This window comes from Drosophila willistoni, chromosome 3R (assembly GCF_018902025.1).
Source record: "Drosophila willistoni isolate 14030-0811.24 chromosome 3R, UCI_dwil_1.1, whole genome shotgun sequence".
In the NCBI taxonomy this organism is placed as follows: domain Eukaryota; kingdom Metazoa; phylum Arthropoda; class Insecta; order Diptera; family Drosophilidae; genus Drosophila; species Drosophila willistoni.
In genome coordinates, this window is record NC_061086.1 from 33307458 (window position 1) to 33324923 (window position 17466).

Consider the following 17466-nt stretch of genomic DNA (forward strand, 5'->3'; position numbering starts at 1 on the left):
AAAGGCGAAAAATTCTTTATTGTTTAACTTGTTTCGTATCGAAGGGTATTGTCCAGCCATTGATAAACTTAGAGATACATAAAAAGGTAAAGACTAAGGGCTTGGGAAAATACGTTGACAAAATATTTATTGCTCGTTCGTTTCTCTGTTTGTTTTCCCAACCCCAAAATTGCATATTTCATGGTTCACTAGAGACCGAAAGCAAATTGGCCTTTCTCTTTATCTATGTATCGAATTCACTTATTTGCTTCCATACTGATTTTTATTCAATTCGCACCCCATAGATAATTCAGATTATAATAGAAGAGGGTTGACAAAACGGATTTCCTGCAACCAAATACCTTATTGGCCAACCAATTTTGCAAGTGCGCAAAAAAGAATACATAAGGATAGGATAGGATACATAACTATATAAATTACAAGCTGTGCCCATTGACAGCTGAGAATTTTCATTTGTTGGAGGGGTTGAAACGCCCCCAAAATAAGTAAAAAAAAAATTATAATTCCAATGATTTTCTCTGCGTATGGGCCAGCAATGATAATGGCATAATGGAAATACATTTCTTTTATTATCTATACAATAAGATCTTCTCTATTCTCTGGCTGCGTTCTCTCATGGTGAGGAAGGGAAGGAGGGATTTGTCATGGGTATTATTGGAATTCTTATGGCTTTCACTGACTCGAAAAGTAGATATCATCGTTTCTCTAGCTAAAAAGCTACCGTTTGTCTAACAATAAGTTAAAACAAGAATCTAACCGAGACCCAATTCATTAATGAAAAATGATTTTAGATATTAAGAAGCTAAGTTTTAACTCTTGATTTGATTAAATTAGTCTAATAGAGTGTAAAATATGGAGAGACAAATGATGGAATTTCTAAAGTGGGCCCACCAAAGGAGACCAAAGTGCTTAACTAAGCCGCTTAGGTAAAAGTTTCTACAGTGAAAGTTTTCCACTCCATTTAAATGAAATTACAAATTAACCAATAAAATGTTATAAAAAATATGTAGAAATTTTCAAAACAAACAAGGGAAAAATATGTTGAAAATGATTTGAAAAAAAAACTAAAATGTTAAACATAATTTTTACACAACTTTTTTTTGAATGGTTTTGTTATAAAAGAGATGTTTAAAGAAAAACTGTAAAATAGTTTGTTAACCACGCCGCCACGCCCTCCCCCACCTGCCAATCCACCTTCTCCTCCCCCGATTCCTGCTTCACCTTTTTGCGTGAGGCGGCTTTCAGTGACAGGCCAATTTCTGTGGCACCCGCAGAGCAAGTTTTTTTTTCTTTTCTTTTTCTGTTTTGGGTTTTCCGCATTTTCTTGGTTTTGGTGTGTTTTTTAACCAGTTGGAGTGGAAATGAAATATGTAGATGAGTCTTTAATTAATTTGAGACACGACAAGACAAGTGGCGTCGTCTGTGGCTGCGTCTGCGACAGCTTCGGCTTCGACGTTGCCGTCTTCGTTGCGGTTATAGTCTGCCTCCTGCCGTTTTAGCTTGTTTTTTTGGGCCAAGAATGAATACATCTGGAGCTATGTACATAGATGCCACAGATCAGTTCTTTTTGGCTTTGGCAGGTGTTGACTCATTTGGTTGACTGACCATTAGATATGCCATTGATCAAGTGTTTTAACGATGCAAAATAAATATGTTCTTTCGAATGAAAAGTATGGTAGGATGTATTAATTTACCAAGTTTACAATCATCAAAAAGTATCTCATATGTCAAGCATATTGGTACAGTTTAACTAAATTGTTGAAAAGAATATATGCCAATTATCAAAAAGTATTTTTTGAAAGTATCCCACTAGATGGAAAATTAATAAGTCTAATTAGCTTTATTGAAACATAAAATACAATTTCTCTTTCAATAAATACTAAAATTTGTCAAGTGTAAAGTCTTTTTACTCCCGAAGAGTTGTGTTTTCCAATAATTGAGAGTTTTTATAAATGTTAATTGAAACTCTAAAAAGAAAAGTTATTGAGTGGTTATAGAAAATATAGTTAAAAATATTTATTTATTATTTCCCCTCACTCTCTCTCTCTCTCTCTCTCAACAGCTAAATTTAGTTGAAGCCTCGACAATTTTCCCACTAGAATGTTTATAAATTATCTAAATTTTGGTTCGTTTTAACAATTTAAAACGCTAAAAGGTCGTCACACACACAAAGATCGTTGCAGATATAACGCATATGAAAAATGACTTTTGTTAATACGAGCAAAACAAATCGTTTTTTAAATGAGCCCCAAAAAATAAAAAGTCACACCACAGAAAACACGACAAACACGAAGAGCGCCGCAAGTGAAATGCAATACCCCACGATTCATTCAACGCGGAGGCTGCAAAAGTGAAAGGCTGTCACTTGCGCCCCCAACTCCATTTTGTGCCCCATCTCCGTCACAGCTCCCTCCTTCTACTACGACTACTTTTCTTCATGCACATAACAAATGAACTGAATCGCTTAGCATATCATTTGTTAAGGTCTTTTTTTTCTTTAAAAAAAAAGATGCATCGATGTTTCGATATATTCTATGCACATACAATATTGCCCGAGCAATTGCCAAAGCGAAATGAAATAATTATTCATGGCAAATGGATAATTTAATGGTGGTGGTGGTGGTGGTGGTGAGGTTGGGGAGGCTTTTGAGAGTTGAGAGGGGGAAATTATAAATCTAAAATTGAGAACGGAACAGAAAACTTTACAATTTCCGTATTGATGGGTCGCGGGGTATTGCATTCTCAAACACGCCTCGCTTTTGTTGTTTTGTGTTTATTTAGCCAAGCTGCAGTTGCAGTTGCACTTAGTCAGTTGCCGATACCCGGGAGATACACGCACACATATGTATATGTATACACTCACTTCTACACCCACAACATTTATATAGACTCCTTCCCCTTTGGAAACCATAAATTTTGCAGAACTATTGACAGCGTCGGTTTGGTTTTTATGATATTTACTCCATCGCCGTAGAGTCTGTTTATCTTTGACACAGTTTTTAATTTAAACTCTGGGGAAGAATGTGAGACAATTTATATATGTACATACAACTATTATATCATCTGGTCGGTCGTTGCATCAGTTGGTTTTCATTGTAAACAGTTACATGCCAAAAAATTTTGCATATACAATTCAAGAATTGAAAAATTCGGTCAAATTTTTACATTGTTCTTCATATAAATGAAATTTCCATAATAAATTTTTACGATCCAATTCCTGTTTTTGTAGCAAGAAACTTTTTCTGGGAGCGCATAAACTAAAATTGACAAAGTTTCTCTGCCTATGCCGAAGAGCCGCAGATAAAGTACACCATTTCCTTTTATGAACTCTAAGACTTTCCTCACATAAACAAAAATTCGATAATCAATTTTCCCATCACTCAAGTAGCAGCCGACGCCACTCAATGAATTTTCCGGCATTATCTCTAATAATAATTTTTTGATGATGATTTTTGGCTGGCAGCAGGCGCAGGAGCAGCTGTTAAATTTACAAAAACCAAAAATTTCAATTGGTAGCATAACAAGATGATGTTTATTACGGACAAAGTACATAGACCATAAGTAACCAGAAGTTCATTGAACGGGAACGAATGCTGGCTCCTGTAAGTGTTGTTGTTGCTGCTGCCATGTAAAGTTGCTGCAAGTGCTGACACACTTTGGCCAGGCTATCAGCCAAGAGCCCGAGAGGCGCAACCTGACAACCTGACAAAGACTAAGAGGTAGGCGGCAAGCTGCGGCGGCATGCCACATGCCGTAGCAAGTAGCAAGGCATTCGCTGCTTTTCCGTAGGGGACCACACAAGTGGTTTGACCTTTAAACACCATATTGAACTTGATATTCAAGTGCAAAACTGAACAATTTCAATTAACCTTAAAGTAAATGAGTATTTTTTGGGTTAAGATTTTATAACTTTTATTTAATAGGCAATACTTGCTATGTTGACAAATTGGCTTCTATGATTTATGATTTTATGCGACTGACCTAGCCCAGCAGGTACTATAAAATCTATTAGAGAAAGCAATGAACAATTTCATTCGATAGCTCGTTTTCTTAATGGATCTGATAGAACACTCAACTAAAGGAACAATCTTAGCTAAACTAATATAAACTGGTTATATTGACAAATCACCTTGGAGTAAAATGAGTTTGAAATATAACGAATTTGTATTAAGAGTATATAATATTCGTTGCGCAATGTGCATAGCTGGAACTGATCTTTGCTCAGAGGTGTCAGACATGGATATGTATGTGTATGTGTGTAGGTATAACATGTAATTAATAACTTTTTCCGTCTTGGGGGACTCTGCGGACATGGACACTTTCTTGACATCTCTGACACTTGGCCAGATTTTGGGTCAGACTTAAGCTAATCAAGTTCCTTTTGTATGATGGATAATTAATTTAAATGCTTTCTTTTTCTCATACTGATCATGTTTTCTCTTTTTTTTCGTTCTTTCTTTTTCCCGATTGCAGCAATTCTTCAACGTTCTACAGTCGATGTGGGACGGATTAAGATACAAAGTGTGGCCACCTGTTTATATCTGTGTATGGATGCCTGTGGCTCTATCTATGGCTCGGTAAGTAAAAAATCATTATAAATACATGTTTCTTACTTTAGCTGATTTTGTGTTCTTTGAGTTGGAATTTCGCTCCGAAATTTCACAATTCATTTTTGTGGCATATCAATTATATTTTATAGAGCGTAAAATTGTGATTGTTAAGCAAACAAAGAGTCTGTTAAAAGATTGAGGTAAACCTTGAAAGGACAACCTCCCAAGGATCATACTCAAAAACGTCCTTTGGCCATAAATCACTTAAGTCGGGCAACCATTTAAAGTGAACAAAAACAAAGAATCAACAACAAACAAACCAAATACAAACATGATCATCCTTTCTATTGGGATCCTTCCCTTTATAGTCTTCTTTCTCTTTCCTTTTAAGTGCCAAGTGACGTCGGTCGCATGTCCTGACTCCTTTTTTTCTGGTTTTTCGTTTTGTCGGAAAATTAATGTGACACTTTTGTTTCCCCTGCTGCGCAATGTCGCATGATCCTCATCTCGGCCCCTGTGTCATACAGTCATCGGTATTCGGTATTGGACTGGCGCCATGCGGCTGTTATGCTCTGCTTACGCTTCATTGGACGCCAGGCAGGCAGTTGGTTTTATATATGTAGGTACATGAGTACATATATACTTACATATGTATATACATACATATATGTATAGTATGCGTTTATTTGTTCAAAGCACTTTGACCTTTTCGCTGCCGAAATAGAAGCATTTTGTGCCAATTCTGTCAGACCAAGGCGTGCGTTCGCATTCGTAGATACTTTCTCACACTCACAGATACATTTACACCAGCAGTTCGCTTGATGTTGCTGATTGATGCGCCTCACCATCAGCAACTTTGTAGGCGGAGACCAAGATGCCACGAAGATGGACCTTTGAAGGCGCCGGCCGCATCAATGCAACGTGTTAAAAAGTTGGTCAAGTGGGCGGTTTTTTGTTTGGTTTATATTTTTTTTGCGACCCAATGCGTCCGGTTAAGTCAACCGAAACCGAAAGAACTAGACGGATAGACGCAGCTTTGTGTGTTGCCAGCACAGCAGGGAATTGTTCTTTTCATCTTGTTTTGTTTAGATGTTTTTAAAAATACAGTCTAAAGTTTTAGAATAACTCACTTATTGTTAGACAAACAAGATAAATAGTAGTGGAAAACTAAAGAGTTGATACTAAACTCAAATCGCAATGATAAAGTTATGAAAAATATTGTTTTACGGGTGCACTTGGTTCACTTGGCAAACTGAACATAGAAAATAAATCGTTAAGCAAATTTAGCCAAGTGATATTAGGTTGTGGGTACATAAAAATTTGTCCATTAATCATTAATCTAGTACGCTGTTTGTTTCTTAGCATTTTGCCACTTTTACATCTTCCTTGTCTCTCTTGTTAATATTCTAAGTAGTTGTTTTGGTTCTTGTGGTTGACATTTAGAAAATATTCGCCCAAACCTTGTGACAAGTTTTGTTTTATGACCTTACAAATATTGTGTGAAATCTTGTGACTAAATACTGCTGATGATGATGGCAGCTGATTTGCCTAATTTGAAATACCAAAACGTTTGCCAATTCATAAATTTTTTAAATGAATCAGCTTGTCGTTTTGGGGGGTGGGACCATTTAGTGGGTTCCTATGGTTTGGGGGGTCCAATTAAAAAGTTGTAGCCATAAATGTTTATAATGCGATGATTTGCTTATTAATTTGCATAATTTGTTCCCAAAGTCATTGCCAACACTGACACTGGCCCACCCGCTGTGTGCCTTAATGGTCTCCGTCTCCGTCTACATCTCCATAATCCATTTCTCGGATTCGGAGTCATCTCATGTTTTAAGGCCAATGAATTTGTTGCATCATTATCACGGTTATTGTCCTGTTTAGTGGTGATAAGTTGGAAACTATCGTTTTCTGGTTTGTTTTTGTTTTTGTTGTCTGTGGAACGCGTCATGCAGTGTTGAGTGGTTCCGTTTTCTTTTTTTTTTATTGTAATCATTTTGGGTTTGAACCGGTTGTTCTTCGACCCTTTTGCCTTACCTACTACTACACCTGGCGCCAATGGATAAGCTCTGCTTATCGCGGAGGTAAGCTAATGGTTTCCAATACCCACATCAACAATCTAGAACAGAGAATTCTACAACTCTATTTTCTACTTTGTATTTCCTCTTTTCGGCGACTGCAATTTTCACTTGCTTCTCTATCATTAAAGACTAAAAATAAATGAAAATGCCTAGGAAAAAATCATAAAAAGGAAAAATCTTCAGACGACAGACGCGTCTGACAATGAGAGAAGAATATAGGGGACCGACGACCGACAATAATATTGCGGTTTGCTCTTCTTGTTGCCACATATGTCAAACAAAAAATGGCGTCAACATTTTTCTCATATTTTGTTTGGTTTGATTTGGTTTTGTTTTGTTACTATTCCACCATTTGATGGCTCATTTCATATCAAATTGGTGTAGCGCCGCAGTCGGAGCTGAGAGACGGAGACGGAGTTTCAGCCAGCCGCGCCATTCGGCTGATTAATTTCTAAATTTAAATCTCGGCGACATTTCCAACAATTTTAATTGCCTGACAAGCGAATTAATTCAATGTTGTTAATTGAATTTGATTTTAGCAAAAAGAAAGAGACAGAGACAAACAAAACAAAGGCAGACAAAGCAGAGTCGGCAAATCTAAAGGCCCAGACCCCCTATCCCAAATCCCAGTCCCCATTCCCATACTCGTTCCCAATCCTTTTGGTTTCTCTTGTTTTTTTTTGCTCTTGATTTACATTTTTACCTAAAATATACAAACAAAATAATGATTCTCATTCCCGTCGGTTGTCCTTTTGTGTGGCTGTCATGAGGTATTCATAAAGTAGAAATGTTTATGGTTAGGCGGGTTCTAGAGGGCCAGGGGCGTTATTCCTATCGATGGTCAACGCCGATAACGAGCACATCCTGTGATAATGAGCGCATTTATCTAACAGATTTGACTTTTCTTTTCTCTTCAATAACGGCCAGACCAAAAGAAAGGTCCCAGACGCCGCAATGCCCACTAACTGTAGGTAGCCTAAAATCATTTTGTTTGAATTGAAGTTACTCACATTACCTTCTGAAAAAAAGAAAAGAAGATGGTGGTCAGAAAAAATTTCAAGCTAACCCCCAAGGTGATGACTAGTTGAAAAATATAGGCACATTAAAGTATTTTAGTTGGAGCAATGAAACAATATGATGACCATTTATCCTAATTCGAGTTCTTTGTGCATCTGTTTTCAGAAAGATTTCACCGACGACTGTGTATTCAACGAGAACATGGAACTACATAACTACAATACCTATTCATCTACATACAATTCGAATGCTAGACGCGTATTGTATTTGGCGCTCAATCGTTATGGCGAACCGCGGCGCACACAAATTCCGGCCAATAGATCATTAGGCAAGTTGGCCACCTATACAAATGCCATCACCGAAACGGTGCCGCAGGAGCGTGTAGAGCAATTGATAGCCAAGAATTTCGGTGCAAATCGCGTCAAGCATGGCGTGCGCCAACTCTGTGATACGGGCAAGCCGCTGATTCAGCTGATCGATACGCTGCACTTTAAAGGGCGACCGCAGTGCAACAACAATAGCAATAGCAGTAGTAGTAGTAGTAGTAATAGTAGTAGTAGTAGCAGTAGCAGTAGCAGTAGCAGTAGCAGTAGCAGTAGCAGCAGCAGCAGTAGCAGCGGCAGCAGTAGTAGTAATAGTAATAGCAATAGTAGCAATAACGTTCCTGTGCCTGCGGCTAGTGCCAGCAGCCTGATTAGTATTAGTAACAGTAGTCAAAGCGAGAGCGGCCATATTATCTCTAGTAACTCTAGCAATAGTAGTAGTAGTAGTAGTAGTAGCAATAGCAGCAGCACTAAAAAGCGAAAAAAGTTGCGCAAATGCAAGCCGCACGAAAGCGAAGAGGTTCACAATTGTCATAAGCGTCCAGCTAATGCGGCAAGTGCTCTACGCAAACGTGGCCCAAAGGCTCAACGCTGCAAAGAACTGCGTGAAAAAGCAGCCGCTGATGGCGGGCCTCCGCCCAATTGTGGCAAGAAAGGTGGTGGCAAGCGGAATATGAATAACAACAATAGTCCAGCAGTGACATCAATGCAGCGTCCCAGAGCAGGAAATACCTCTCCCAATCTCAATCCGCTACATGCTTTAGGTAAAAAGAAGTCGGCCAAACTTGCTGGCAACGGTTCTGGTAAACAACGACCACAAGTTGGCTATAAAAAGCAACAGCGTCTTAATGCTTCCCAAGTGGGTGGCAAACGCAAGCATCGTACCACAACTAGCACCACCACCACAACCACCACCACAACCACCACCACAATGGCCAGTAGTTTGGCGACACCAGCTGACCTACAATGGGAAAGTAGCTCTCCCCTGCCTGCTATGGCTCTAAGCGAAACCAGTGATCGCGTGGAGCGCAATGTTCGTCGTCTGGACAGCGAGGAACAGGAGCCAGGCGAAGCCGATGACGATGATGATGAGGAGGAGTCATCGTTTATAGACGCCAGCTATGAGGATGCTGAAATGGAGGCACATGGACGCAGTGGCTCCGCAGCAGGAGCTGGCGATGATTCGCTCTACTACGATTTGTGAGTTTCAATTTTTCACCAATAGTTAAACAATGAAAAAAACAATTAAAAATCAAAAAAAAAAAAAAAACACACTATCCTAACTCTTCTTTCATCATCTACTTAATTCTCTTTACTATTTGATTGTAACATACTGTTTTGAATTTTTTTTTCTAAATTATTCTAAATTATTCTCTAAATGGAATTGATTTTTCTAATTGGCATTAACTTTTATTTTGGTTCAGTAGAACATTTTTGATTAGTGATTGGTAATAAAAACTCTGAATATCAATTGATAAATGCTTAAATTGTTGAATTTTTATTGAAAATCAATTGTCTTTGAATGAAATCACTAATCAAAAATTGAGATACTGAAGGTAGAAATTAATTTAATTCACATTTTGTACTGTTGCAAAATTTAATTAAAATTTTCTTTTGGTTGTTGTGTTTTTTTACCTTTTTATTTCACATCATTAATATTTCTACAATATTTATTTGCAAAATTTATATTATTTTTTTTTTGGTCTTCAAAGAAACGTACAAAGTGTATAAAATTTCAAAGAAGCATTTAACAATTTTATAAAACAAAAATCAAACAAAATTCTTTCTGTAAAAACTTTGGCCTGAATACGAGCGTATGATGCATTATTGTAATTTGCAAGTTTCCAGACATATATACTACTATACACACACACACCCACACACGCAAACACACATCAACACTTTTTATTCACATACAGCACTACTTTTCACAATTTACATAAAACATGTATACAATATATACTTTAAATAGTATATTTAATATATTAAAACACGACTGTGGTTCAAAAAAGTATTTTTGAAACAGGTTAACTTTTAATGCCTGTCTAAATCAACAATGCAAAAAATTTATCAACACAATGAATATCAAAATGTATTAATAATTCAACTAAATCAACGGAGTCTCGAGTATTTAATAAGGTTTTATATAAAATTGGCACTAAATCTTTTAATTGAAAACATCAAACACACCCCACACACACACGCACACAAAATATTCATACTCATTGAATTTTAGCCAAATATTTAGTTGAGTTTCATTTATAATACAGGCTAATTTGGAAATACTTGAGTCTCTGATCTAAATCAAACAAATATAATCTAACGAAATACTCAAAGATACGACCACAAAAAACAAAAAACGGGAAAACTTGCAAAAATAAACGAAGAGTAATACCAAATAAGAAGGTTTTCCATTTCAAAACGAATCGAATAGTTGGCCCAGATGAATGTTTTTGTAAATAATTTTCGAAAAAAAAAATAGAAAAATATGAATGTGGTTAATGTGTTAATTGTCGAACCTCGCTGCTTCTCAGTGCCTAGTTTAAGCCAATTTCAAAACACAAACATAATTGTATATTACCGATTTCGATATGAAAAACCCCCATAGAAACGAGTTATTATATATAGTCCAACAAAGTCGATGTAGAAAACGAAACAAGAATCAATATCAACTCACAAAATATGAAATAAAAAATGATGTATTTTTTACTTATCCTATTCACAGCTAACCTGTAATTTTATTTATTTAATTTTTTTTGCAAAACCTTAAGTGTGAAATGATATATGCTTAAATATATATATACATATTATTTTATAATTGAGAAACAAAAAATTGTATAGTTTTTAGTTATTTATTTAAAAACAAAGCAAATATTTATCTATAATTTAGCTCATAGACTAACAAATTTTAATTGCAGATTTAAGAGAGAGTGAAAAAGCAAAAGAACGAAAGAAAAAAGCATGAAAAAATAATAATATATAATACAAAATAAAAATTACAAACCTTACATTAATCAGATGAAAAGTGAGTTTTTTTGTTTGTCCTTTTTGTGTGTGGTAAGAGATGGCCTGACAATAAAGTGTAGAATTATAGTTATTTATATATGTAAAAATACTATTTTCGCATGATTTTAAAAACAAATATTTTTGGAAATATTTTGAAATTATTTTTTATTTTTCTTTGGCATTTTGCACGTTTGCTGAACCAAAAATTAAATTAAATTATAAATTGGCATGGTTTTTTACTCAGTTGCACTTTTGTTATTTACCTCTAAGTATTTATCCAAAACCTCAAAAAATTGTTTAAAATATTTGTATAAATTTTACAGACTATTTTTTTGGCCATTGTTGCTCCACTTTGGGCTACAGAGAACTTCGCTCTTGTGACACAAGTGAGAGAAAGAGAGATGATACATTTTGGACCCACCGTTCTATAGTTCCTGATCTGATACATATATATTTGCGTATACTTAATAAATAATCATAAAATTGTATATAAATTTGGATCATAATCTTTATGTAGCTCTTATAATTTAAGACTGAAACAAAAATATGAAAAGAAAAAAAGAGAAAACAAATTTGCTGGAAATAAATTTTAAAATACAACAAGAAATATGTATAAAATTTGAAAATAAGTTTTTTTTTCCTGCTTTCACATATTTCAGAGGCCAAACCACTTTATTTGTTCCCTAATTTATATAGATTATATATAAGTATAGACTATATCTTTTTGGTTTGTTGCCATCTTTCCATCACCAAGTGATTTATCTTTATGGCAGAATCAGGTGAGAATTGAGAGAGAGAGAGATCATATTCATTGGTATAGGTCAGAGCCCGGCACTCATATCCCCCGGGGGACGAACTCGTTCGGCACCTCTTATACGTGTAAGCCGAATGGCTGCCGAAGTCCTCACACAAAATAATCAAGAATATGAGGGTGGATTTAGTTTCCCTCAGCATTTCGACGCAAGCAGATCTATGTCGCTTTGTTGAGAGAACACACATAAAAAAATGATCGCTGCTTTGTTTTCTCTATCTTTTTCTTGCATAAGATTATTTGCTGCACTCGTTTTCTTGATTTGAGGCAGAATTTGATGAAGTTTAATTTTGCGCAGTGTAAAGCCACATACGCACACAAGCAAGCGCACACATACAACTAAACTTTTTTAGCGCTCTCTTTGTGCCGGGCCCTGGTATAGGTTGTGCTTTTTAAAAAAGATTAGAATTTAGCGGAGAGAGAGAGAGAGTGAGTGAGACTAGGTGAGATCTTGTTGTGTTGTTTTTGTTTCCACGTCTTTTTGCTCTCATAATCAGCTGACAACGACAGCTGTCGTCGACCTTAAGCCCGCTGGCAAATGTCTTTAACGTCACAGATCATGAGGTAAAAGGTAGGTAGGTATATATGTAGGTGGGCAGACGCGGCCAACAATCGTTGAATCTATACAAAATTGATTATTAAATAAATAGCAGTGGAAAATACTAAAGCTAGCTAGTTTCGTAGCATTTGTTCAAATTACGACGAGCAATTTGCTTTCAGTATTTTGCTTTCTGATCGAAGTCCCCATTTTAGGTTTCCACCCATATGTGTGTGAGAGAAGTCACGTAGGCCTTGAAATGGCGAAATTATTGCTGCTGCTGGTGCGGCGGTGCCGCTTGTTCCCGATCCCATCATATTCATTTAAACACTGTATTGAATTTTTCGCATGAATTGACGAAACACGAGGCCAAAGTCAGCCCCCACAGCAGCCAAAAAAAAAGTATATCAAAAAAGTTCTCCCTGGCAACAAACACACTCACAATCAGTATACATACATACATATGTAAGGCATAGTCTCTTTTCGACGATCATAAAAATCCAAAGTAAGCATAATAGAGCGTAGCGTTTGATGTGACGTCGTTCATATGCCTCTCGCGTTTGCCTTGGCACGCGCATTTCCGGGGTCCCAGACTATAAAAAATGGGAATTCTACTTGCCACTGTTGATCATCGTGACGAAGCCACCGACGCGTCGCGTCGCCGATTGGCACCTTCTCCCTGAAGGTGATACCGGAGCTGATTAGTAAAGTTCATTAGGAGAGAGAAAGAGAGAAGCACTGGCTGGGTTGGCGCTTTACACAGCAGTAGTATCAGCAGCAGCTGATATTGTTCTAACGGTTCGTTGTTTTTGTTTACCTTTCACTTTTGCCGCTAATCACTGTCAGCTGATCGCTGAATTTCTAATTGATTTATACATACGACTGTTTGTAGCATTTTGTTTGAGTTCCTTAACTATATCATTGAACACGACCATTTCTCTCATTCTCGCTCTCTCTCTCGCTCTATCTCTTGCAATATATTGGTATATTCGACAAGTGTCTTCAATTGAAATTGCCATGAAATAATTGATGAAAGCCATAAGTAGTAATTAAATACATCGATAATTTTAATTTGTTGTTTACTACCTTTAAATTGAAAAGTGCAAACGTTCTTTTAGCACCAAAATTTTTTAAATTATCAAAACAATCTAAATGAATGCATAAATGATAGATTTCTTAATATAAAGAGATCGATATCTGCTGTAAAACTGGCTTCTTAAGAAGATATGTCTTATATCCAAGATAAATTAGGTCACACGTGAATACTTTTGTTAATATTAAATGATCTTATCTAGGGTATTCCCACTTCACCTCTATGCAATTTTAATGATTTCTATCAACTGATTGAGGGAAATGTTCGCATACATATTCGTTTTGTCTACGTCTGCAAATGGTTCTCGTTTTGCAATAATATTTTTTTTGTTTTTTTTTTCACAAATTTATGACCATATGACATTCAGCTTTGGATTACCAGTTTACTTTTAACGTTACTTTGGTGTCTACGTGACGTATTGAGAATACACCGCCAAATGAACGATTCGATGCAGTGGTGTTCCATTTGACTGAATCAGACACACGCGACCACAAAAACAAAAATGGCTTAAAATGATGGAAAGTCAAGTGGGTTATAGCCAGTCTCCATATATGTATGCACGCCCCCAACTGAGTTAAGGAGATAAATACAGGAAGTGTGCAAGACAAATTGACAGGTTACATTTGTTTAATGTCAATGATTAGATCGTTTTTTTTTTTTTTTTTGTAATTATCTGTCTTTAAAACAAATAAGCATACATGTACATATTAATTAGGCTAAGATGCGGATAAAGTCCTGTCATGTCATCGTTAAACACTCGTTTAATTGACTGATTGGATCAACGATCAATTGGATCGTTTATAATTCTAATTTTAATGAATGTACAAACTTCCCAAATAATCTTAAAATATGCAGTTTTTGAATCCTGAGGCTCACACATATGTATGTATTTATGTATTTGTCCATGAGTGTAATTTCAAACTCTTTGAGGAACAAGTGGAAAATTTAGTTTTTCAGGCGTAAATTTAAGAAAAAATACTAAAATTGTCTAAAAAGTTTGATACAATTCTATATTAAATTCCATATAAAAATCGTCTATAAATTTTGAAAGAATCCCCTAATAATTAGCTCTCTAATACAGTCAGTTCATGTTTATATAAAATTCTTGCCAAGAATCAAGTGACTGGTATGCGAATTAGCTGACTAAATGAAGATTTTAATGTTGGTTAACGCTTATTTAAATTTAATTTAATAGATTTCAATCATCGCTGAAAACATGACGGAAACGTCACGTTTTCTCGCACCCCTCATTTCTATTTTCGGGGTGATCTGGTTCTAGTCATACTCATCAGCATGTAGTTAGTTTGGTTTTGCGCTTGCGTTTCTAGTTCATGGCCTGCATTGCGTGAATATGATGAATATGCTTAATTGGATTAGCTGGAAATGTCTGGTCGGTGCGCCGAACAGCCGGGAAATGGAAACCAAACTGAAGCCAAAGTTACAAAAAAAAAGGAGGAAAACTCGATTGCATAACCAGGCTGTGGTCCGTCCCCCATGTCCGGCAGAAGCAGCATGGAGGAAGATGATATGACATGTGAAATGGAGTTGTAGACGAGACTTCATATTCTATTTAGTAAATAGTTGGACACTACTGACTAGCCATACGTCACAAATGATGTCAGAGCATGTCAATCAAACGGGAAGAAGTTAATTTGTTGGAAAATATTTAATAAACTGAAAAAATAAATAATCGCGAGATGGTTTGAGAGACAGCCTGAAACCCTCTGGGCGTTGAACCCTTAGCCTTTCACTAGTTAAACTTGCGTTCCATTAGCTAGACCACTCTACAGAATTCGACAAGGTTGACCAAAAAGTAATATGTACTACAAACGCAAGCTTTCATCTCTCTGAAGCTTTATCAAAAAAGCTTTCACCCTTGTTGTTTTGTTTAGAAAAATTCCAAATCGTTAAATTTGAATTTTCTCTCTATCCCCAAGTTCAATGTGGAATCTATCAACGGGAAGCCTCAACAAATTAAAACTCATAACCAGTGTTTGCATTTGCTGCTACATAGCAGCAATTTCAATAAAAATATTGCTCTGCTCCTGCTACTGCTCTGATTTCGAAGGGCTACGTAGCATAGCAGAGAGCACAAACGGAAAACGATTGCTCTTCTGCTCTGCTCCGTAGTATACATCGTCGGAGCACAGAGCAATAGCAAGAGCAAAAAATTTTCGATACGCTATTCGTAGTTGTAGCAATAGCACAAGCATTAAAAGCGAGATGAGAGCGGAGCAAACAAAATAAAATTTTGTGCTACTGCTACGGAGCATTTCCTTTTCTGTTGCTCTCGTAGCAATTTCGTAGTCGCTCTCGTAGCAACTTCGTAGTCGCTCTCATAGTAGATCTGTACTAGAGGTGGGCATGGGCCGAAATGTTACATCCAACCCAACTCAGCCCATGGGCTTAAAATTTCACCCGCACCCGAAAGCTAAAAAAAATGTGGACATTCAGAGGAAACTGTAATTCTACAAACTAGGAGCACAACAGAGATAAATCCAACATGGAAGTTAAGATGGAGAAGAGGGTATAGCGGACGCATCTGCAATATTAGCAGTGGCCACGATCGCTGGGTAACATGAGTCAGTGTTTCGCAAGGTGAAAGTCCAAGGATCAACTCTGGAGTGATGCCACTGTTGTGCTCCTAGTTTGTAGAATTACAGTTTCCTCTGAATGTCCACATTTTTTTTAGCTTTCGGGTGCGGGTGAAATTTTAAGCCCATGGGCTGAGTTGGGTTGGATGTAACATTTCGGCCCATGCCCACCTCTAGTACAGATCTACTATGAGAGCGACTACGAAGTTGCTACGAGAGCGACTACGAAATTGCTACGAGAGCAACAGAAAAGGAAATGCTCCGTAGCAGTAGCACAAAATTTTATTTTGTTTGCTCCGCTCTCATCTCGCTTTTAATGCTTGTGCTATTGCTACAACTACGAATAGCGTATCGAAAATTTTTTGCTCTTGCTATTGCTCTGTGCTCCGACGATGTATACTACGGAGCAGAGCAGAAGAGCAATCGTTTTCCGTTTGTGCTCTCTGCTATGCTACGTAGCCCTTCGAAATCAGAGCAGTAGCGGGAGCAAAAAAAAAAACTCCGACGTAGCATAGCATTTTCAATCCCTGCTCATAACACTCTCCTCGAAGCAATAAATACGACTGAATTTTCATTTGATTTGGAGTCGTAAATATGTCAGCCATTGAGAGTATGGAGGTTGTGCCAAGGATCTGACATTGGTAGCAGATCATTAAACAGCTGAGAGCGATGAAATTCTTATGGCAAAGCATCCTATAGCATACCTGATCAAGATCATTAAACGAGACTCATTAAAATGATATTAAATTTAAGAACTGAAATCAAGCCCACACACACACACACAAACAAGGTGATTCAAAAAACGTATAAAAAAAATTAAATAAAAACAATGGGAACACTTTTAAAAGAAAGAAATCATAATTGCCTATGCTCCAATTGGTTTTTTGAATTTCAGGTTCCGGTCAACATGAACTTGTGTTCTAGGTGGAGCCAGACCTCGTCCCCCTGAATTAAGTGATTATTAAAATCAATATAGATAATTTTGCATTTTGATAATGACGATCAATTGGGATAAAAGAAGGCAGCAAAAGGCAGTTTAAACAATAATTTAAATATACTTTTTAAATGAGAAGGGGCTAGTTAGGAAAAAAAAAGTAGTCATTGTTTCCGCCCGGGTTCGAACCGGGGACCTTGTGCGTGTGAAGCACACGTGATAACCGCTACACTACGGAAACGGCTGATCGCCAATGGGACGAAAATGAACGAAAGCCGCTCCAATGCGATAAGAAGGAATTTACTTTTTTCCTCTCATGTCACACGGTGGGTGACCTGTAATTAATCAGTCTTAATTTGCATATTTTCTTCGAAAAGGGAAAATAAATAAATTCGTTGACAACTTTCATAGACATGAGCTTTATTTATGGTCATGACGATAAGCGAGAGCAACGGCGAGTAAAAGTGTTTCACTTTGGCAGACATGTCGGAGGCATTTCTAGAGACTAATCTAGGT

General features: G+C 36.8%; 1 protein-coding gene and 1 non-coding gene across 2 annotated transcripts in view; one reads left to right on the plus strand and one right to left on the minus strand.

The window, feature by feature from the left end:
- LOC6649413 (probable serine/threonine-protein kinase roco9) overlaps nt 1-11538 on the plus strand; it is a 39489-nt gene extending 27951 nt beyond the window's left edge. The window contains exons 2-5 of the mRNA XM_002072346.4: nt 4474-4577; nt 7817-8157; nt 8218-9174; nt 11304-11538. Coding sequence (XP_002072382.3) covers nt 4474-4577; nt 7817-8157; nt 8218-9174; nt 11304-11361 — 1460 coding nt within the window. The 3' untranslated portion in view covers nt 11362-11538. The remainder of the gene's footprint in view (nt 1-4473; nt 4578-7816; nt 8158-8217; nt 9175-11303) is intronic.
- A 5580-nt stretch (nt 11539-17118) lies between these two features.
- Trnav-cac lies at nt 17119-17191 on the minus strand. Its single transcript has one exon. It is a non-coding gene; the product is annotated as a tRNA-Val (tRNA).
- Nucleotides 17192-17466: the final 275 nt, after the last annotated feature.